General features: G+C 40.1%; 1 protein-coding gene across 1 annotated transcript in view; it reads right to left on the reverse strand.

The window, feature by feature from the left end:
• The window catches only part of LOC135208504 (H(+)/Cl(-) exchange transporter 5-like), a gene marked incomplete in the record, with an annotated part of 106,888 nt that overhangs the window by 68,889 nt on the left and 14,065 nt on the right, over positions 1-23,934 (reverse strand). The window contains 2 exon segments of the mRNA XM_064240759.1: positions 16,962-16,988; positions 20,974-21,070. Of these exon segments, the coding sequence (XP_064096829.1) occupies positions 16,962-16,988; positions 20,974-21,070 (124 nt within the window).

Raw genomic sequence — 23,934 nt, forward strand, 5'->3', positions numbered from 1 at the left:
CCGCCGCATTTACGCCCCTCCAGCCCGGGACACACTCTACGGGCAGCTGGTGGGCGCGGCGAAAGCTCTTCTTGATCCATAATTAATTCAATTCACTTCACAATGAAAAATGAAAAAAGAGTACTTACAATTTCATTCAAGACCACAAACAAACCAGTCAGAAGAAATTGTAAACATCCAAAGCACATGACGAAATAGGCGGGACAGATCGATGGACGAACACGTTTCCTGTCACACCACGGCCGAAAGCAAAAGTGATTCTTCACCGCCCGGGCGCGCGGCGCGCGCACGATCGGACAAGCAGTTAACTACCGTTCTCCCCTTGTTCGAAGCTTACGACCGTCCCAGCTGCCGCTAGTTACCTTCCTATTGTTAAAGGACCGAGGGTTTGTATTACGTATCGGAACAAATGATATTATATTGCAATAAAGTTTTTTCATACTTACCTGGCAGACATATATACTATAGCTGAATTCGGAAATACAGCTACATACATATCTGACAGGCAAGTTTCATAAACAAAACTCAAGAGAATTGAAGCGGACAGCTCAAGCTTCTCATGTTATTGGACATAAGCGTTCATTGACGTAGTCTACAAGTCTATTTCTTGTACGAGTCTGCGAATGATGAATGAGAGCTCTTCCGAATCTTGTCAATAAGAGCTTATCCGCTTACGCAATATAAAGTTAATGAGAAGTTTGTCAATGAGAACTAACCCATTTACGGGACAAAGAGATATTTTGTCAATGAGGGGATACCCACTTACTTGACAAAACGATAGTATATTGTCAATGGGGGAAATTCACTGAATTGACAAAACGTAATCCAGGAAGTCGAGCATTTTATTTTCGATTCCCGTCTCAAACGAGGAAGGGGCAAGAATCCTGTTAAGAGACGGCTTACGACAGGTAGAACGACGATGTTCAATTCGGCAGCGTAGTCCCGACTAGGAACTAACAAAATCTATCATCTGAAAAGTCCCTTTCAGATGGGCTAAAAAAAAAGCTTGCAAAATTATCCTGGGAAGAGGAAGAAACTCTCCAACCAGCTTCCTCTCCCGTATCAAAATTTATTGGCAGTATGGCAAAGGAAGTCCTGTCTTGCGCTTTCCTGAAGAGCGTCCTTTTTGATGATGCCTTTGCAAGAATCCTACTGAACGTTGCCGAGTAGTCCTGACGTGCAGGACGTCGAGCTTTTACATAACCCATAGCTGCCTTACCGCAAAGTCTTTGACTGCGGTAGAGCAAAAGAGATCTTTCCTTGAGCTTTCCATAACTCCATCCAATCCTGGACTTTACGAAAAGCAATATTACTGACAGAGACCTCTATAATTCACGAAACCCGTGGTCTTGCTGGGTTTCGAAAACGAAGTTGCCTTTACACTTTAAGCTTCCTCCGAAGCACTGCTTACTTCACAGGCGATGTAGAAGGGATCACCGAAGTTAGGTAAAAATCTTTAGGCCCAAGCCCAAATCAGCTTGAAGACTTCAACAGAAACGTTCAGCCAGGCGACACACCTTGGCGTGCGCTGGCGCGCGCGCTCGGCGTCCCACTGGTTAGCAGCGAGCTGGACGCTCGGCGTCCACTGGCGAGCAGCGAGCACTCTCGGCATCCACTGGCTCGCCCGCCATCGCTCGCTCTCGGTATCCACTTGGCGTTGCACTCGGCCTCGGCGTCTACTGGTGCGCGCTTGGCGTGCACCCGCGCGCGCCTGGCGATCCATCCGAACGTCCCGTCCAAGCCGATCGTCAAAAAAAAAAAGCGTGCAGAAAAGCGTCACGCTCCTGACAGGCGTCAATGCAAGCGAAACTGCCTTCAGGGAAGAGCATTAGACATCTCGGGAGAGAAAACCGACTGCACGAAGCAGTCTCAGGTGAAGGGTTGATCGTGTGAGAATACGTGGGGCGAGGGAACGACCGCCTTTCTTATTCTCACAAGCAAAACAAACAAACAAAGGCTAGGACGTCCGCGCTCAAAAGCGTCCTGCTAATATGACTTGCTTTCCCTTTTCTCGGTGGAAAGGCGTACACGAGTTCAGGCGACGTTCGCCTTCTTACTTCTCACTGCAACGCATGACGAGAGAGAGAGAGAGGACGTGAAACGTCCTCTTCTATAAAGCTTCTATTTAGAGGGCGCGAGTCCTTCCGAAAGCTCCAAACCCTGCGCAGGGAGGACGCTTCGGAGGACGAGAAGCAATCCTTCAGGATTCGTGCACGCACTTTGGCAGCCTGGGAGTAACTTCAGGTCTGCCGAAGGCACGTCAGATCGGTGGGAGTTCCTCGTAACCCTCCTTCGGCTTTCGACATGCTCTCTCCCTGTTCCTGGGAGTCAAGCAGAGGTCCCGGCCTAGAGGCGAAATAAGGCCGATCTGACGCACCCTCCCACTACACAAGGGGCACTGTCACTGCACTTAGCCACTTCACTTTTGCTCTCCAAAGCCAGCACTTTCGATTCTAAGTTACGAATCGATAGAGTATCAGAGAAAGGTCAATACCCTCTACAGAAACTGTTTAGGGCCCGAAGGCAACATTACAGGTTAGGAGTAACACTACAGAAGTAGCACTCTTCACCACAATGATAGGAGAGCGAGCACCTTAGATTCCAAGATACAGATGGAATCTATAACGTAAAGGGCATTACCTCACGAGACATATTTATAGCCCGTAGGCCATACTACAGGGTTAGGCAAAATGAAATTTTCATTATTAAAATGAAGTTTTATTGTATACTTACCGAACAATTATAGAGCCGTGATTTCCACGAGCGGCAGGATACTAAATTCAAATTTAGCACGTCGGCGTCGCCAACACTGGTGGTGATGACGTCATCTCCCTCCACTCGCGGGAGAACCAGGTACAACTGCCCCAAGGTGAATCCAATTCTTTCTGCCCGTCCGTCCACCTAAGGGAGGAGGGTGGGGTATAATCATAATTGTTCGGTAAGTATAAACCAATAAAACTTCATTTTTTAATAATGAAAATTTCATTTTTATTGTAGTGTCTTACCGAACAATTATAGAGCTGATTACACATTTATGGGAAGGTGGGATTCAGACCACTAGTATTTTTAAATGGTTACATTTATTTTGCAATACAGTAAACACTCAAGGTGTCTGTTGTACCTTACCTTGTAAGAGAGCTACAGCAGACTGTTACTGCCTCTGGTCGGTGCTCTTCTTACTATTGTAGAGGAATTGGAATTTGACCAAAGTTAGCCTCTACAGGAGTGGAATCCTTCCGTAGTTCAAGCGAGTCCAGGCTGACTGACGGAGGATAGTAACAACAACGATTGCCCTTGCCCTGGGCTAAGACCAGAAAATCAATCATACAAAACATTTGTCACCAACACCAGATTTAAAAAAAAACATATATACCCAACCATTGTAAAATCTGACCTAACAGACTGGTGAGTATCCCAGGTACTCAGTACCCCCAGCTTCCCTTGAACTCGACAACCTATTCAAGGTGAAAAGTTAGCATAGAGGTGAACGACCCCTGTGCCGTTTCTCCCAACACCATGCCAGAAACCGCCACCGGACCTAACGTTTTACAATTCTCGAAAACCGTTTCTATCTCTTTGAGATAATGACTCGCAAAAACCGAATTCGATCTCCAGAACGTGCTCTGAAGAATCGAAGCTAAAGATAAATTCTTTCTGAATGCTAAAGAAGTTGCCACTGCTCTAACCTCGTGAGGCTTTAAACCTCTCAGAACTGGAAAGATTGTCGTTCTCGGACTGCGAGTGAGCCTTCCCCCCCTGATAAGCTCTCTAATAAAGAACGATATAGCATTCTTAGAGAGAGGACGAGAGGGATTTTGAACCGAGGTCCAGAGCTTAGAAGATTGTCCTCTAATACCCTTAGTGGCAAATAGATACTGCTTAATAGCCCTGACTGGACATAAGAGCCTTTCTTCCTCCTCATGTCCAACCAAATCAGATAAGTTCCTTACCACAAAACTCCTCGGCCAAGGATTAGAAGGATTCTCATTTTTGGCTAGAAAGGTCAAAGATACCGAAAATACAGCATTGCCTTGAGAGAAACCGACTCTTTTGTCTATAGCGTGCAATTCGCTGACACGCTTAGCAGAAGCTAGTGCAATAAGAAAGAGTGCCTTCTTAGTCAAGTTCCTGAGTGAAGCCGACTTCAAAGGCTCAAACGGTGGCCCCATGAGGAACTTAAGCACCACATCTAAGTTCCAAGCCACTGTATCTTGCGGGAGCTTAGTGGTTTCGAAAGACCTAATGAGGTCCAACAGATCTGAATTGGAGGAAATATCCAAACCATCGATGTCGAAAAACCGAAGAGAGCATGGCTCTATATCCTCTGATCGTCGAAGGAGCCAGTTTCTTAGAGTTCCTAAGAAATAGAAGAAAATCTGCTATTTCTGTTAAAGAGGTCGCAGAAGTAGAGACTTTAGCACTTCTACACCACTCTCTGAAGATTCTCCACTTCCCTTGATAGAGTTTGTTAGAAGACTCTCTCCTACAACGAGCGATAGCTTCTGCAGCTCTTCTTGAAAATCCTTTCGCTCTGACAAGATTCCGGACAGTCTGAACCCTGTCAGAGCTAGAGCGGACAAGTTTTGGTGGAACCTCTTGAAGTGAGGTTGTTTGAGAAGCCACTTCTCTGGAGGAAGAAGTCTGGGGAAGTCTACTAACAACTGGAGAACGTCCGGGAACCACTCCGTTCCTGGTCCGGTAAACCACTCTTTCCTGGGCCAAAAGGGAGCGATTAACGTCAGTGTTACATTGCTGTGCGACATGAACTTGTTCAGCACCTCTCTTATTAGACCGAACGGAGGGAATGCATAAGCTTCCAGACCCGACCAATCCAACAGCATTGCATCCACCGACCAAGCTAGAGGATCTGGGACTGGAGAACAAAAGAGAGGAAGACGGTTGTTCCTTGATGTCGCGAACAGGTCTATTGACGGTCGTCCCCAAAGGCGCCAAAGTTTCTGACAAATCTGTTGTCCAAAGTCCACTCCAGAGGTAACACTTGCTGTTGACGACTTAACTCGTCCGCCAGGACGTTCATCTTTCCCGGAACAAATCTCGGGACTAGCTGAACCTTTGCTTCGTTTGACCACAGGAGGAGATCCTTGGCTACTTCGTACAGAGAGAAAGACTGAGTCCCCCCCTGTTTCCGCACGTACGAGAGAGCCGTGGAGTTGTCGGAATGCACTGCCACTACTCGACCTTCTACTAAGCTCCGAAACTGTCTGAGCCCCAAGAAAATTGCTAACAGTTCCTTTACATTTATGTGGAACTTCTTCTCCTTCTCCGACCAAGCTCCTGAAGTCCGTTGATTTCCCAGTATGGGCTCCCCAACCTGTGTCCGATGCGTCGGAAAAGAACTGTAGGTTCGGGAGGATGGGTCGTAAATCTAACCCTTCTTCCAACCTTGCTCTAGAGAGCCACCACCTTAGGTCCTCTTTTATTTGATCTGTGACAGGAAAGGTAATCGAGTCTGGTTGTGTCTTCCTGCACCAAGAGGCTCTCAGGAAAAACTGCAGAGGTCTCATGTGCAGTCTTCCCAACGTCACAAATTTCTCACTGACGTCAATTTGCCCAGGAGTCTCATCCACTGATTGGCAGAACTTACCTTTTTGTCCAAGAACTCCTGAACTGTCTCCAGACAGCCTTGAACCCTCTTCGGGGACAGAAAAGCCCGAAAAACTTGAGCATTCGAATCATCCCCAAATAAAGGATGCTCTGAGATGGAACCAACTGGGACTTCTGCTTTGTTGACCAGAATTCCTAACTTTCTGGCAAGATCCAGAGTTGTTCCAAGGTCCTTCATGCACCGACTCTCTGATTCCGACCGGAGAAGCCAATCGTCCAGATAGAGGGAGATTCTTACTCCTAATATGTGCAGCCAGCTTCCTATCGGGGATAGAACCCTGGTGAAAACTTGAGGAGCGGTCGCTAGTCCGAAGCAAAGCGCCCGAAACTGAAACACCTTGCCTTCGAACATGAACCTCAGGTACTTCCGAGATTCGCGATGTATCGGAATGTGAAAATAAGCGTCTTGCATGTCCAGAGAGACCATCCAATCCCCCTGTCTGATGGACTCCAGAACCGACCGAGTGGTCTCCATATGAAATTTTGTTTTCTGGACATGCAAGTTCAGGGCGCTCACATCCAAAAACCGGCCTCCAGCCCCCTGATGACTTGGGAACTACAAAAAGGCGATTGTAAAAGCCTGGAGGAAAATCCCCTTCTATCTGTTCTATCGCTTCTTTGAGAACAAGCGCTTCCACTTCTGCGGCTAGCGCCAGAAAAATTTGTCAGAGCCCGGAGAGTATGCCTGGAATGGAATTGGCACAGGTGAGAGCGAGGGAGGTGAAACGAGAGGAATACGATAGCCAAACCTTGAGTACTTGCACTACCCAGGCTTCTGCTCCTCTGTTTTCCCATTCCTCCCAAAACAGAGCAGCCTGGCTCCCACTGGGTGCATGAAGAAACCGAGCTTTCATTTGGAAGGTTTGTTAACCTTGGCTGAGGCCTTAGACTGATGTCGCAAATTCGACTTCGGCCGAAAGAAGCGCTTGGGTTCTCCCTCGAAAAGGCACTTGGGCCAGAGGAGAAACCGAAGGAACAGTCTCCACAGGAGCTTTAGGTCTCTTAGTAGACTGTGCCAGTAAATCCGAAGTAGATTTCTTATCTAGCGCAGACGAAATTGACAACACTACATCGTCTGGAAAGAGGTTATCTTTCCACAAAAGGAGCGCAACAAGAGAGCAGACTTCTGTTGGGAAGTAACCCTTTTAGAAGCAAAGGAGCACCAAAGTTGCCTTTTCTTAAGGGTACCAAAGGCGATGAGCGAAGCTAACTCATCACATCCATCCCTAATGGATTTGTCCGCACAGGACAGAACACCAATCCAATCCTCCGCTAACTCCTGAGAAAGATAAGGAAGGACAGTCTTCGATCTTGGCCGCTAAAGCGCCAATAGTCCAATCAAGGAAGCTAAAGACTTCCAAAAGTTTAAATTGATTCTTTACAACGTGGTCCAACTCAGGCGCTGTAAAGAAAACTTTCGCTGCGGCGAAAGCAGATCTTCTAGAGGAGTCATTAAACTGGAGAAGTCTCCCTGGGAGGAGGCAGAAACTCCCAGAGAAGGAGCTTACCCAGTTACATAAAACCTATACCTCTTACGAAGCAACTTAGAGGGAGGGTAAGCAAAAGAGCCTTCCCTAAGTCTCTTTTCATAGACATCCATTTCTCAGTCTCTTTCAACGAATGTCTAACCGCTTTAGATAGAACAAGTTTTGGGAGGAGAGGGTCTGAAGTTTTTCCTCCTCATCAAAAAGTCGAAGTTGGGGAGCGCGGAGCCGCTTTCTCAAAATAATCTGGATAAGATACCAGAAGAAATCTAAGGAGACGTGAATAACACGAGAGGTGATGTGAATCCTCCTCCTCTACTTCTTCTTCATTCTCCGATACCGCCGAAGAAGTAGACGGAACTACAACCTGATCTGAAGGTTTCGAACCACCCTTGGACTCATTCATCCAGTTTGGTTAACATCTCTAACTGCTTGCGCAAAGGCGCCAGAGACGAATCAAAAACAGTTAACGTAGGCTTGGAAGAGCCTAAATGTTCAGCAGGAGGCGGAAAAAACTACTTGCGCCTCGCTCGGAGGCTCCGAAATTCGAGGCGAAACAGGCGCATCAGGCGTAACAGACGAAAAAGCGCCTAAAGAAACACCCTTAGAACTGCTAGCTACAGCGCTAAAACCACAATCTCTACTAGTCGATGGAGCCGAAAAAGGCACAGATTGAGGCGACGAACGAGCCACTAACGGCCGCGGCGCAACCCTACTCTCAGGCTCCTTATACCGCTTGACTGGAGGAGGCGAAGAATCGGCGCCTGAACGCCTCTTTAAGGGACGCGAAACGGGAGCGAATCTCGCCAAGAGCGCCGCGCGACCGGAGACGAATCGCTTGAATCATTCGAAAGGCGTCTGACCGCAACACCTTTCCAACGCTTAACCGAGCCCTGTTGAGGCGCAACAGGCTCAACAAGAGAGGCGCCTGTCTGTGGGCAAATCCCGATCGACTCCCTTGGACTTCCGGTATGTCTTCTCCCCGGTGCGGGGGAGCTGGACAGTGACCTTTGTCTAGGAGACGTGTCAGGACAGACAGACGCACCCTCAACTACACTCTTACCTGAAGCCGCTTTCTCCAAAAACGTCTTAACTGAATTACCAAGTTGCAAAACCGTATTCGCTAGTACCGAAAATTTCTGATCTAACCTCGATTCCAGACTGGCAATGGTGTCGGAAGAAACTACACGGGAAGCCGGAGAAGTGGGATTAGTAGGAGGAATAGGAGGTGTAGTTAAAGGAGACATAACAATTTGAGGAGAAACAGAAGGAACAGATGCATCGCAAGACGAAGCAGAGCTAAGTCTACTTTCCCTAAGCGCTGCTTTTCTAATTCTGTCTTTAGCTAATTTCTCCGAGTATGAACTAAAAAACTTCCATTGAGAATCAGTCCAATCACTACACTCGTTACATGTTCGATCTGCTGAACAAACCTGTCCCCTACACTTAACACATTTAGTGTGAGAATCATACTCTAACTTGGATAATCTAGTTTTACATCCTGAGATGCAAAACCTAACTCCCGACGGACTAGAATCCGACATGGCAACGCCTAAATAAAAAGCAAAATAATAACAACGCCAAAAAAGAGTACTTCACCAATTCCGAAGATCAAATCCACAAGAAAAAAAAAAGCGAAGCAAAGTCATCCAACCGCACCGACCACCGATGTTCACCGGACGCCGGCAGGAAAAGAATTGGATTCACCTGGGCAGTTGTACCTGGTTCTCCCGCGAGTGGAGGGAGATGACGTCATCACCACCAGTGTTGGCGACGCCGACGCGCTAAATTTGAATTTAGTATCCTGCCGCTCGTGGAAATCACGGCTCTATAATTGTTCGGTAAGACACTACAATAAAAATAAAGTCTACAGGTAGGTTAGCCTACCCTGACTTTGTTTACTGATTAATTGTGTACATACGAATCATACGTCTTCCTTACGGAATTAGACAAAGTCTCACACTCCTTACATGACAAATCTCAACAAAGAAGCAAGACACATAGCCCTCGTGCATATCGAGTGCGGAACTACCGAAGCTTTCGGTAGCCACACCCTATCTTAGCAGACAACACCCTCTGAAACTAGCCTAACTAGATTCAGATATACAAAAATGAATCATATTCAAAACAATTTAAGATAGCGTATGCCTAGCCACAAATCCAAGTCAATAAATCAAAAGACAATTAGGATATTTAGCGGCCATGAAGTTTCCAAAATCCTAAGACGGAGGTACTGAAAACAGGTGTTTCCAGCACCGGCGACAGAAAAATTATGAATAGAAAATGGGAATGGTTCCTGATACCCGCCTCCCAGCGGCGGGAATGGGTACTAACCACCTGGCCGACCACTGTGTGTGCCGGAAGTTTTTGAATTTCTGTCGGACTTCAGAAAATACAGCTATATATATATCTGACAGGTAAGTTTCATGAACAAAATGATAGGTAATTTACTAAATACATAATTATTCTTTATACACAACATTATTAGTACCAAAAGCAACACTGAAACCTTCCATTATAAATAACTAAAATCAATAAAAAACAATAGTACGGTATTTGAATTTTTAACTAAATTTATAGAATGTCAATTACATTTTGTTATGGTTATTAAAAAAAATATATTTATTATTGCTATTGGTAAGAATCCTGATAGATTCCCTATATAATGATTATTTTTATGATGATGATGATAATGATGATTATTATTAATGCAGAATTGAGTGCTTAAAAACTTTGAATACTGATAATGTATTGAGAAACTACATCACAAACTCCAGAGCTTGGTGGAAACTGTTTCAGTATTCAGAGAATGGTAAAAATACAAAGAAAATTTTTAGGACGGCACACTGTCTTAAGAGCAAATATACTACTGCCCTTTGATAACAAAACTGACAATCAAAGGATCTTCTCTGGGAGTAAAAGTTTCTTAGGCTTGGGGAAGTGATATTTCTATCCATGTGTGTGTGCTAGTGTGAAAATTGTCAAATTTTTTACATATAAACCAGTGAAAGTCTGGAAAAATACATTCTTGCAGTGATGACCACAGCATGGACTCCAACTATTGGTAGGCTAATTTATTACGGCATCAAAAGATGTAAAACTGTTGTAAAGGTGCTGATCAATCACATACAGTCAGTGGCAATGAACCTTTCATTGAGCTATGCCCAGTCATCAATGAACATGTCATCACAGAGAAAAAATGTATACAAGTTAGTAATAGATGACCTTCCCCTCCTCTTCCCCTGCCCACTTCAGAGATAGTTAGGTGACCAAAGTGCCAATACAGATTAACCTGTTAAGCGTCCCCCCCGGATGAGCTCGCTGCTAACGTACAGTCACGCTTTTTTTTGTAATTAGCAATCATAGTACTGATGACAGTTTTTCAAAGTTAACCCTTAAACGCCGAAGCGGTAAAAAAAAAATGTCTCCCGTGTGCCGGAGACTTTTCAGAGTGAGCACGGGAGCGGAAAAAATATTTTTTTCAAAAAATCATAGCGCGCTTAGTTTTCAAGATTAAGGGTTCATTTTTGGCTCCTTTTTTTTTGTCATTGCCTGAAGTTTAGTATGCAACCATCAGAAATGAAAAAAATTATCATTATCATATATAAATAATGCGATATATGATAGCGCAAAAACGAAATTTCATATATAATTGTATTCAAATCGCGCTGTGCGCAAAACGGTTGAAGGTAACAAGTTACTTTTTTTTTCGTTGTAATGTACACTAAATTGCGATCATTTTGGTATATAACAAATTGTAAAACGATAAAAGCAACACAAAGAAAATATTATCACAAAATACTGCATGAATTCGTAACGCGCAGACGTAAACACATATTTTTTTCAAAAATTCACCATAAATCTAAATATTGTCCTAGAGACTTCCAATTTCTTTCAAAATGAAGACAAATGATTGAATATTACTATACTGTAAGAATATTAGCTTACAAATGCAGTTTTCGACCATATCTGATGAGTTAAAGTTGACCGAATGTCGAATTTTTTTTATATATTTTTTTTATATGCAATTATTTCGGAAATAAGAAAAGCTACAACTTTCAAATATTTTTCGTTTTATTCTACATGAAATTGCGCACATTTTCATATATAAAACTATATGAAATGCCTAATATGAAACGGAGCAAATATTCCGAGAATGGGACTTACGCATTTCGGAGATTTGTGGCGGAGAATCCGCGCGCGGAGGGAAGGAAAGTTTTTTTTTTTTTAAATTTTTTTTTTTTTTTCACCATAAATTTAAATATTGTGCTAGAGACTTCGAATTTGTTTCACGATGAAGATAAATGACTGAATATTACTAGACTGTAAGAGTTTTATCTTACAATTGCGTTTTTCGACCATTTTGGTAGAGTCAAATTTGACCGAACGGGGTTTTTTTTCTATTTATCGTGATTTATATGCAAATATTTCGAAAATGAGAACAGCTACAACCTTCAACTATTTTTTGTTGTATTATACATGAAATTGCGCACATTTTCATATATAAAACGTTATGTAACGGCTAATTTAAAATGGTGCAAACATTACCACAATCGCACATATGATTTTTTCGGAAGAGTTACCGCGCGGACGTAAAGAAAATGTTATTTTTTTCATAAATTCACCATAAATCGAAATATTGTGCTAGATACTTCCAATTTGTTGCAAAATGAAGGTAAATGCTTGAATATTACTAGAATATAAGCGTTTTAGCTTACAATTGCGTTTTTCGACCATTTTGGTAGAGTCAAATTTGACCGAACGTGGTTTTTTTCTATTTATCGTGATTTATATGCAAATATTTCGAAAATGAGAAAAGCTACAACCTTCAACTATTTTTTGTTGTATTATACATGAAATTGCGCACATTTTCATATATAAAACGTTATGTAACGGCTAATTTGAAATGGTGCAAACATTACCACAATCGCACGTATGATTTTTTTCGGAAGAGTTACCGCGCGGACGTAAAGAAAATGTTATTTTTTTTCATAAATTCACCATGTATCGAAATATTGTTGCTAGATACTTCCAATTTGTTGCAAAATGAAGGTAAATGCTTGAATATTACTAGAATATAAGCGTTTTAGCTTACAATTGCGTTTTTCGACCATTTCGGTAGAGTCAAAATTGACCGAAGGTTGAAAATTTGTCACATCATTTTTTATATGAAAATATTTCAAAATTGATAAAAGCTACAACCATGGGTTGTTTTTAGTTGTATTGTGCATGAAATTGCGCACATTTTCATATATAAAACTTTATGTAACGGCTAATTTAAAATGGTGCAAACATTACCACAATCGCATGTATGATTATTTTCGGAAGAGTTACCGCGCGGACGTAAGGAAAACGTTTTTTCATAAATTCACCATAAATCAAAATATTGTGCTAGAGACTTCCAATTAGTTGCAAAATTAAGTTAAATGATTGAATATTACTAAAATATAAGCGTTTTAGCTTACAATTGCATTTTTCGACCATTTCGGTAGAGTCAAAGTTGACAGACGGTTGAAATTTTGGCACTTATCGTTATTTATATGAAAATATCTCAAAACTGATAAAAGCTACAATCATGAGTATTTTTTTGTTGTATTCTACATAAAAATGCGCACATTTTCATATATAATAGTTCATGTAACGGCTAATTTAAAATGGTAAAAAAATTATGTCAAAGTGACGAAATAATTTCCGTGAACTCCCAGCATCCCCCAAGGCGCATGATTCAAGAGTTTTCGGCTGGTAGGCCTAAAAGTATTTTTCCGCGAATTTTTAAAAAAATGTCGACGTAAAATACGTCCAGTCGGCGTTTAAGGGTTAATATTGATTTTTATGCTTATTATTCATACTGTAGTTAAGTGTAGGAAATTATTAAATGTTGGAGTAAAAAAAATGAATACAATTATTTTATTTCAAAAGACTTCATAATACTGAATGAAAAATATTATACATACATGCACTATTATTCTTTCATATGCCAATCTCTAAAGCAAGGGGCTACACACAATCCTACTTCACAGTGTCAAACCATCTATCTATGTACTCATGATTGCGAAGACAAATGTTCTACATTCTCATCTAGAAACTGATTTGCAAATCTGTTTGTTTTTTTCACGAGGTAATCAATGATTTCATCATCAAAATATTTCTCAAAATATTCTAATGGTTCTCTTTATCCTCAACTGTAAATTTCACGCTGGGATCAGCAACAAAAGTACATAAAAGGATCTCTCTCTCTCTCTCTCTCGCAGTCCAGTCACTCGGCAAAGAAAAGTTATCTTCACTCCCGCTATTGGAAGAAAAGTTTGTATCCTCATCACTGGAGGATTCAGAACTAGAGCTCTCATCATCAACTAGGTCATCAATATCAGACTCCTCATCTAGTATTTTACTGATCTCACCTGAAGAAATACGCCTCCTCTTTGGGACATTCATTGTGAAAGACGCGAAAATCTACTTGTCTCAATAAACGCCCGAAGCGTACTGAAAGAAAACCAGCAGGGACAGGCAGTTTTCTAGCATAAGCGACCACCAGGAAAGAGTTGCCAGGCTGGAAATAAGTTTCCCTTGTGCTGAGTGTGTTAACAATTGATGTTCCTACGCTTTCTATACAAGTAAACGTATTATTACGGGACTGACGGCTTGACACGCACAGTTAAAGTCTTGAACGTAATATCCCGTTGAAGGCGCTACGAGTAGATCGCGGTAAATGTATTATTAGGTGGGCGACGCTTAACAGGTTAAACCAAAGAACTATATTAGTTTAAAGAGGTGCTTTTATTCTAGTAAATCTCTCATGATCATGTGTAAAAAATAAAAGATTTAACAGGCATAGGTGCTTTGATATGAGGTGAAAATTTTATTTTCATAGCACAATACACATTTTTTCAACAAAATCCTACTCGAAACTATTAATAATGTTCAAGACTGAGAGGCCCCTACTGCACATGGGTACACTACATGTAAAACATGACTGCCCTAACATGACAAAATACATTATCATCTTTGTTAGAGGAAGACAGAGCTGGACCAACTGTCAAGCCGTGGATACCATACAAGTGAGTCAGCAATAAATCACGGGTGAAGAAAAGCCTTAAAGATAAGCAAGACTTCAAATAAGACTATGTAAAGCACAGAGCTCACTGTCATCGTTCCTTGCGGCATATGCAAATAGAAATAGTTTCAATGCTCGCGTCACTAGTCCAACCCATGCTGGATGAATACATGAAAAAGGGCTGACCAATACCTCTTGATGACAGACAAAGAACCTGTTTCAATATCTTACATATCTGGGTAAATGTTTCATACTTACCTGGCACAGCCAGAATGAAACTATTATTAGATGCATGAATTACAATTTCCCAAATGAATCGCAAGAAAGCAGAATGGAATTCCTAGGTAGATAATAAAGGTATACCCTGACTGCCCTTTTTTGGTCATCAAGCAAACTTCTAAAAGCCCACTGGCTAATATAGCACCCACAAGAAGAGGCCCCCAATTGTTCCATTCATCTCTGCCTGTCAACTTTGCTAGTCTCATGATGCAGAGTGAGTGGTCGTATGCTACTTTCAACTTGCATGAATTTGTTTGGGCAGGCCTTGAAGACACCAATGTAGATTCGAGTCCTTTCTGAATGGCATCTATGATCCTGAGCCTTATGTTTGGCTTTCATGATCAAATTATTGAACAGCTACTTTGTATGGTAACTTCAGGGTTGATCTGCAAAATGTTTATCAAAACTTAAACCTAAGAAGGACTTCACAGTCGGCCAAGAGAGGTAACTTATTGCCCAACTACAGATTTACTCCTTATAAATCAAAAAGTCAGCACTCAACCTGTCCACATGAATATGGTACTATAGCAATAACAAGAGAAGATTTGTAATTTGTGTGATCAAAATAGGCAGATGAACTGAGTTTGGCACTAATACTATCCATTCATTATAAAATGACTTACACCAAGCACAACATGATTGCCACACAAAGCAAAACATTCAAGAGGAGAAAAAAATCCACTTCTCAGTCAGTTGAGTTCTTACTTTGATTCTCACTCCCCTGACTCCTTCTAAACTTCCTTTTGGGTCTAAAACAAATTTCTGTGAGCATCCTAGAACGTCTGCCTTTGTAGCCAAGGGCCCCTTCTACTTTTGATTGGCTTTTGGCATCTCCACCTGCAACCCCCAAGAGGAATCTGCTACCTGCTGCCTTGCTGCTAGTGATGCCTGCAGCTTCGGCCACCCCAGCATCTTAAGGGCCTTGAGTGGCTCTTGAATAGGTTCCTTCAACTTCACGCAGTATATCATCCACGTCAAACATGACATGACTAAGGGCATCCTCACTCTATGAGACGCGCTCTCATAAGGATAGTGACTGGACTTTTAGTTATGCAAAAACGATAATTCCTCAAGTATCAAGTCTCCTAAAAACCACTCTACCAGCAAAACCACCTCTTTCCACCATTCTACTAACTCCTTGCTTGCTACTCGCACTGTGTTGTGCAAACAAGCACCCTGAGCTACACCTCTCCTACCTCATCCAGCAAGTTCTGACCTTCTTCCCCTTACGGAACTGTCAATGCTATGGGTATCATTCCCACTGATTCCATGAAATGACCTCTTTCCCCAAGGATTAAGGGTCTGGCTTCCAGTTCAGATTCCCCTCCCACTCAGCAAGCTCAATTGGATTTCTCTTAAAATGTTGCTTACATCATCAAAGACACTAGAGAAGAGAGTCCTAAGGAGGTACATATGTGCCTTGCAAGACAGGGCCTCATTCATTGAAATTTTTAACAAGACATGCAGTACGTACCTTCAAGAAAGGAAAGTCTTCACAACCTGTACCTAAATCTCCGACAGTTGCTGTGTTTTATACAAACATATTGACCATACACCTTAATGCCCTCCACCCTTCCCTCCCTCTCTGATGGCACATGGCACAACTAACTGAGAAGTGGTAGGTTTTTGTTGAGATGTAGGGGCTAGTGGGGGTGAGGGAGAGTTTGTGCAGGGGACCTTTTATCTCTAAAGCTTTGCATTGTGTACCTGAATGCCTTATGCATGGTGTATGGCTATTTTATGACGAATGGGTTTCAGTTAAATTTTCTAATATGATAAAACTGAAATACATGATACCTTTAATGTGTATATACATATACAATTAGCTCATAGAGGAAACTTTGTCTTTACATCCTTTGACAAAAGTTGTGTAGAAATGTTTGCATAAAAATACCTTTCCCTGAGATATGTTAACATTTACCACAGAACCTGATGAAACAAAAGCTATGAACATATCTCCATCCCATATCTACAAAAGACATTTCCATGAAAGACATTAGACCACAACCCAACAGGAAGGCAATGCAAAAATAACCCAGCCAAAATACAGAGGTACAGGCATATGAATGAAATGCACCACAGGGATCTACTATACTTGACCATATCCACCAAACCAGACTGTGATACTTGAAAGTACCAAATTACCAATTACCATAAGTCATGTAATCTTTACAATGATGAAGTGGAGGACTGTCTTATCTAGTTTGGCAAAATTATAAATAATTTCTTCTTTCTAGTTCTACTACATGACTGAATGTTGTTGCAAGGTGATGAGTCATACTAACTGCTATATGAAAGCATCCAAAAAAACACTACAGACAGACCCCATTTACATTCAAACAAGCTGGCCTGAAAAACAAAAAAGTACTATACACCCATACAAAACATGACATGAAATAATAAAAAGACTAAGGGCAGACCCAAACCAAACTCTAAAAATGAAAAATGATAAAAGCAAAGAAGGATACAAAAAAAAGAAAGAAAAATCAAGCACTGATCCAGTGATCTACTCAACTTACCAGAACCACCGGCAAAGGACACGTAACCTAGGCGTTGACAGGAAAGGATGAATCGGGCCAGTGCAGGATGTGGGCAAGGATATAGGTTTTGGATTAGGCGTGGCGAAATGTGGATGTATTATGAGACAGAGCAAGATAGGGAGAAGAAAAATGTTGATAAAATTTTGTTAAAAACATGAAATGAATATAAAATTTGCAAAAGCAATGTATTTGTTATTTACAAAAATTGGAGAAGGGAGGGATGTTGACCAAAAAATCACAAAATAAATTTGAGATCATAAATAAAGCAAATGAAATGAAAGTTATGAAACAGAAATGAACAGTGGAATGTCAGGACAAAGGATGAGAGGTTAAAAAGGTTGAATGCGTTTCCATGAGGAAAGGTCCGGAAAAAGAAAGAAACCAAAATAAATATTAAACAATGACAATGTACTATACTATACCAAAGCACAATATTATAACTACAATTGAAACCTTCAAAAAAAGGAAAAAAGGCAACAGATTCTGACTAACTAAGTCAATAAGTCCATGCTATTGACAGCAAAACGTTAAAGCAGAATAATCACACTAATATAATCAGTTCAAATCAATACAGAAGAAACAACTACTGTGCATTCAAGAATAAATATAACAATCATGTACAATATTTAAGTTTTTTCTGCTTGACAATCAAATGCAAATGAGACTTGGCCCCAAGGAACACTTCTTGATGAACAACAATTATTTTTCAATTCTCAAGTCAAATTTTGTCAAACATAATGTATGGTATATTACATCAGTACTGTATTTCTCTTATCACACCCAGTAATGTTAATACTCATGGCAAGAAACTGCAGTGTCATAAAATAACTATCCTTAGTACTACAATATATAACCTATCAGTCTAAAAAAATATGAATAAAAAACTTCTTACACATCCACCTCATTGAAAATACACCACTCATCAGAACTTAGTCACACTCACAGTCGGAGAACCTAGCATGGTAGTCTTTCCACCTAAGCAAATAAGCAATTTAGGTTTTAAATTTTTGTCTATTTGTGGCTCACATTTTAGTCACAGAGTTTATTTACAGTTAATCTCAAATCTTGACATTGACATTATGGATCAAAGCTAGAAAACCAGAGAATAAATCTTATCTGTGGCATTATTTGACCCCTGCAGCATATAAAAATCAGTATCCACCTACTCTTTTCCTTCACACAATTTCAATGTTTACTTACACACAAACCACTATATACATTTTAAATTGCCTGTTATAATGTTGGCAAATGCCTACAGAAACAGCCACTAATTAAGCAACATGCAATGTTCAGATGAAAGCTGATAAACGGTACGGTTCCCATCTTCCATTAGGGCAATCACCCAAACCTTTTTGTAAGTACTGTATATAACAAACTGTGGTCAAAACTTGAAAGGAGCCCAACAAAATAAATAAGAGGGAGGAAGGCTTTGCACAGCAGCGCTTCTGTGATCTCCCTTGACTACAATGGGTCTCTCCACCCTCTCCAACCATGTCCACTAAGGATAAGGTCAATCCTCAAAGAGGCAGGAGCAGGAGCTGCCAGGGCAGCTACAGCAGGTACAGCAGAAACATCTATAACCATAGTGCACTAGGGTTTAAAAGGAAATCTATGACCTAAGAGAATTTATCTACAAAGATGGATTTGAACAGGATTTCTGAATGAAGCAGAAGGTCTCCTGGTATACTTAGAGAAGGTAACACCACCTCAGTGGTTCCTTTGTCAACTGTTCCACTAAAAGACACACACTACCAAGGAGATTAAGAAATCAGCACAGATACTCATAAACAATGGATTCTCTAACTGAATGGTGGAGCAACAAACAAGAAACAAAGAAACACAACAGAACAATGGCACACCAATCAAAACTTCAAAAATGAAGAATACGAAAATGGTACAGTACGAATTTATCTCAAGAACTATATGCACCAAAACCATCTGGAAGATGAAAAACCCACAAAGAGGATCAAAAATGAAAATGTTAATCCTGTGATAGAAGGCAAAAGATTCCAAGTCATAATCATAAAAGCATGGCTTTTTTGTTGTCAATACTCTATAAACTTTTAAGAAATAAAATCTAAATATGTTGATTCAACTGTACCACTGGTATAACAACTAACACCTGTTTGTTTCCCAGCATTGAATTTCCTATTGTTCAATACAATATGTCTCGCATATTTACTGAGGGTCCTAAAGACCAAAGTTTACTTTTTCCACTGGCCCTTCCTAACCCCAGAGGGAGGTTGTCTTTCCTAGACAGTACTCAGAACTCCTGCATATGACCTCTGAAGGAAGTCTACAAAGTATTTTTGGCTATAAGAGTAAATAAAAAAATTATCATAATAAGAAATACGGTCTCAAAGATTCCTTCTCACATCAGTAGATTGGTAGAACGAGTTAACAGAGTAGTAACTTATTGTAGCAATATCAGTATGGGAAATGCTACTTTGTGAGAAGCAATTTTCTGCAATGTAAAAGATGACCTTCAAACTGGGGAAAGTTACCATATTTCAATAATTCCAATAACTATACATATAGAATAACTCTACCTTTAAGAAACTAACTGCTCTTCAGTTTTCCTTTTTGCTAATTAAGAACTTCAACTTCAGTTAAAAATGTATCCTCTTTTTGCTTACAACATGGGATAAACGCCACTCTGTAGTCTTAGTATATATATGTGTACCTTTAAATATCTTAAACATTTCTCATAACAGACCTTATGATAAATACTTTTCTAAAGAATGCAAATTAAACAGTCTAGCATCTGGTATCCAGTTGCCTGACTGGTGGTATTAGTTTGGAGGCTATTTCCTGTACTTATAATCTTTTCATGTTTTTACTCTTGGATGGCTCTGATAACTTATCAGCTTACTCAATGCGAGGTCTAACTAGAGCACTGTGTTAAACTTATCCTTCTATTTTCTATGCTTTCTTATGAAATGATGTATGTTGCTTATAATGTTGTAAGTCACAAAAGATGACTCCTAAATCTTGCTCATGAAGACAACTATCCCCTTACGTTGTAGATCATACTTGCCATTCTTGTTTTCATAACGTGTGATCATGTCTTGGCATTTATCTTCATAACCTGTGTGCATGCCTTTACATTTATCATACGAACATGTGCGCATGTCTTTACATTTATCTTCACATCCTGTGTACATGTCTTTCCATTTCCCCAGCTTGAATAACATCTGCCATAATTCCCCAGATCTTTTTGAAACTTCTAATTTTTTTAATAGCACGCCTTTTAGCATTCAAGTTTATTGATATTATGTATCTGGAGGAAAGTTCATTAAACTGCTTTACAAATCACCCAAAAACAAGTCTGAAAATTCTTTTATAATACTTCTAGCGTCATAATAATGTTTTCCACACTTTATAAACCACAAATAAAGCACAATTCTTGAAATCACTGGCATTTTCTTATTTCCCTACAAGATATCAGTTCTTTATCTATCATAAGATATGGACCGTCTCCTGTTTCTTTACCTTACAAGCCCCAATAAAAGAGCTTATATATGATCCATAGTATTACAAGGTCACCTTAAATGATGCTATACTTCAAATATGTTCTCAATTGGCCAAACTCTTTACTATACCCTTTTTTCCTAAATTCTCTGGATCTTCTTTCTTGTTTTCATCCAGCTAACTTCCATACCTCCTACTTTCCTAAGAAACTGATACTCACCATTTGGAAAATTCAGAAGAAAATGTTCCATTACAAGCACTTTCAACATTGATAAAAACATCCTTTGATTATAACCTAAATCTTTATAACCCTCAATAACAATTTTGGAAAACGAGTACTACAAGAACTCTCGAAGACATGGGTATTTTCAAGTTAAAATAGGGGTACTTAATGCTACCTCAATCATTCAAGACAAACACTCCATCTGTTGTGTTTGTACCAGTTACTGTTCTGACTTAGGAATTTATAGAATGAAAACTGTGCTTCAAGGAAAGAAAACCCGATATTTGCTAAACTTACTCTGGTTAGCTTGATTTGCAGCCTCCATTCTCTCTATGGGACTATCTAGAAGGGAATCCTCATCTAAGTCACTCTGACGAACTCCGTTAGCTGATGCCTGAAAATTAAAATATACCATACATCAATTGGCAAGTTTCTATATAATAGCATTAACAAAGTTCACTCATTGTTATATAAATTCTAACATATTCCACTGCTTTCATAAAAATTAAATGGGAGCATGAAAATATATTCCAAAGCAAAACTTAGTTTTATTAGCAATAAAGAAATTAATAAATGATTTCCATCTGTATCTGAAAGATCACATCTCTAATGCAAAGTTGCTTAATTAAGAAATTCCTAAAACTATCAAAAAGCTACACCACTAATGAAGAAAATAACATACAAAATCAATGCATTTACCACATTAAAAAAGTAAAGGATCAACCAAACCAAGACATTATGATAAGCAGGTTCAACCACTCTCAGTTATCGAAAAACAAGAAGGAAAGACTAGGCATATCATGATACAATAATCATAAAACCAGAATGAGATTCGGGTTATGGAAAGCAAAAGTTTTCTGGAAACTGAATCTTGATCACTCCAGTAAACCTTCCTTAATATTTATATGGGTCTATTAAGAAAGGTTATAACTACGTTACTGCAAAAAATTTTCCTTTTCAAATTTTGATGACCTCTACAAACTACAGAAAGTCTGTATATCAGACTTTTGTCTTGCTCAAAGAATTCTCAAATGCTGGAATATTACATTAATTGCAAATTTTAAAGATATTTTGCATATTTTGTAAAAATAAATACCGTGTCTTTTCATGGAATACTTTCAGCAATAAGCTGGTCCCACTGAAGCTCAGTAACAAAGTGGTTAGTATATGGCTGGTGAGTATGGAAGGATAACAACCCTGTCGCTCACTTTTTTCCTCAGCAACTGGACCACTGCAGGGTTAATTAGAGGTGGGAGTATGATAAAAGATTTCAGGTTGGTAATTCTATGAAAACTGCAAATTTACTTGAAAATTGCCATTCTTTACTAAAAGAATACAAACCTTTATTTCTCTATGGACTAGCTCGTAGAGCAGGAGGAACTGTCACAAGACCATAGCTGGTATTGATCTAACATCTGGAAATGTTAGCTCCACAGTAACATTAGTAATCAGGAAAAGGAAGACTCCTGTGACGTTGAGGATGCCAGGGACCCTGGTCAATGTGGTTTGTTTATCACCTCATTCCAGGGTAGAAAAAAAAATTCCAGGTATATGTGCTCTACTACCTGGCCCACCCCACTGTAAAAGGAGGATACAGGGAGCCACATCAACTTGAGATTATATGCTCTGTTGAGTAACTCACCTGCATCTGGTCTGACCACAAAATACAGCAATTGACTGCTGTGAGAATAAAGAAAGGAGAGAATAATTTACCAGTCATCCTTTCTTCCAACCTTTCACCATATAACATGATGCAAGAACAAATGAGCTTGGGAATGTAACCTACATGTCACACAGCCACCACACATCCTGAGAATGTATTCAAGGACTTGTGGGTGATCTTGAGGTACAAAGAGGTGAAGGTGGTTTGAAAGCACCATACACCTGCCTCCTCGGTACCTTTGACCGTGGAAAGTTTTTCCTGAATGCTAAAGACAGACAATAGTATTGAGCAGTCTCCCTACCCAGACAACCTGTATGACCAATTGAGTATCAGTGCTGATGCTAAGGCTAGCAAACAGCACCTCTGTATGTCAGCACAAAAACGAAACCAAAATAAAAAGTGCATTGCTTGTTGAATGCATGGGTGGGCTTCCTTCCAGGTCACTCACGAACTGCTTATCAACCTCATTGTCAAACTTCAACAAGCAGACCAGCTAACGCTAAAGGAATTTCATGTGAAAGACAAAGGTTGTATTCTTGTCATACAACAAAAACATGTATCAAAATTTTAGCAACCTAATCCTATCAATACATTCAGGCAAACAACGAAGACATACAGTCATCCACATATACATTGGGTAGTCCAGCATTTTCACACAATTACCTCCAACTCACCATCATAAAAGTTTTGTCTTTTTTTTCTTTGGTGGATTATGGCCTAAAATAATACCATCTACATTTTCTGTTCTGGAAAAAAAACAAGTCCAACATGTCTAAGTCTTCATCTTCACTTTTTCACAATTTCCTTGGCCTTCCAATAGGTCGTTGTCGAGTGCCTGTTTTTTTACTCTTCCTCCTTATCACATACAAAAAACCATTTAGTATTTAAGGCTGCTATCCCAAAGAATCTCTTGGGACACCATCTGTCACATTTAATGCATTGCTTTGACCTTTTACATTTTATCTGCGCTTTTGGTCTTTTTTCCATCAAGGTGTTCAACTTACTCTATTTCATCTCCTTACAAGTTTCATCTTGTAATTCAAAATCAAATTCCTTCCTTCAAATGTGCAGGAATGCAACTCAGTGACTAACTTATAATAACAGGACTTTTTAACATCAATGGTAAAAATGTGTCTATGCCAGTAGCATCCCAAACTTTGCAGGATTTTTGAAGACATCCTCACACTGGATCAGTGGACTCGATTGATTTATTTACACAATCTGTATTGCAACAACAAAGGTCATCAACAACAAGAGCAATGGAGGCCAAACAAAAGTATAATAGGCAGTTACTCCTGCCAATCTCCCTTCTTGTGGTATTCAGGGTGATCCCCGTTCCTTATCATTGTGACTCTGGCCAAGGGCCCTTGGGCTCTTTATGAGTACCAACATATGTACGTACTATGCCAATAAATGTTTTATTTTACACACCCTTGCTGTTTGCAACCTGACTTCCAATCCATCAAAAGTAAAATGCCAAATAGGTTATCTCTCAAATACACAATGTTAAAAAAATTCAAACAATGAAATGATGAAAAAAAATAAGAGCCAAACAAGTACTTCTGATACACAGTGGAAGCTTCCATGAGTACTAA

The sequence above is a fragment of the Macrobrachium nipponense genome, chromosome 35 (genome assembly GCF_015104395.2).
Source record: "Macrobrachium nipponense isolate FS-2020 chromosome 35, ASM1510439v2, whole genome shotgun sequence".
Classification (NCBI taxonomy): domain Eukaryota; kingdom Metazoa; phylum Arthropoda; class Malacostraca; order Decapoda; family Palaemonidae; genus Macrobrachium; species Macrobrachium nipponense.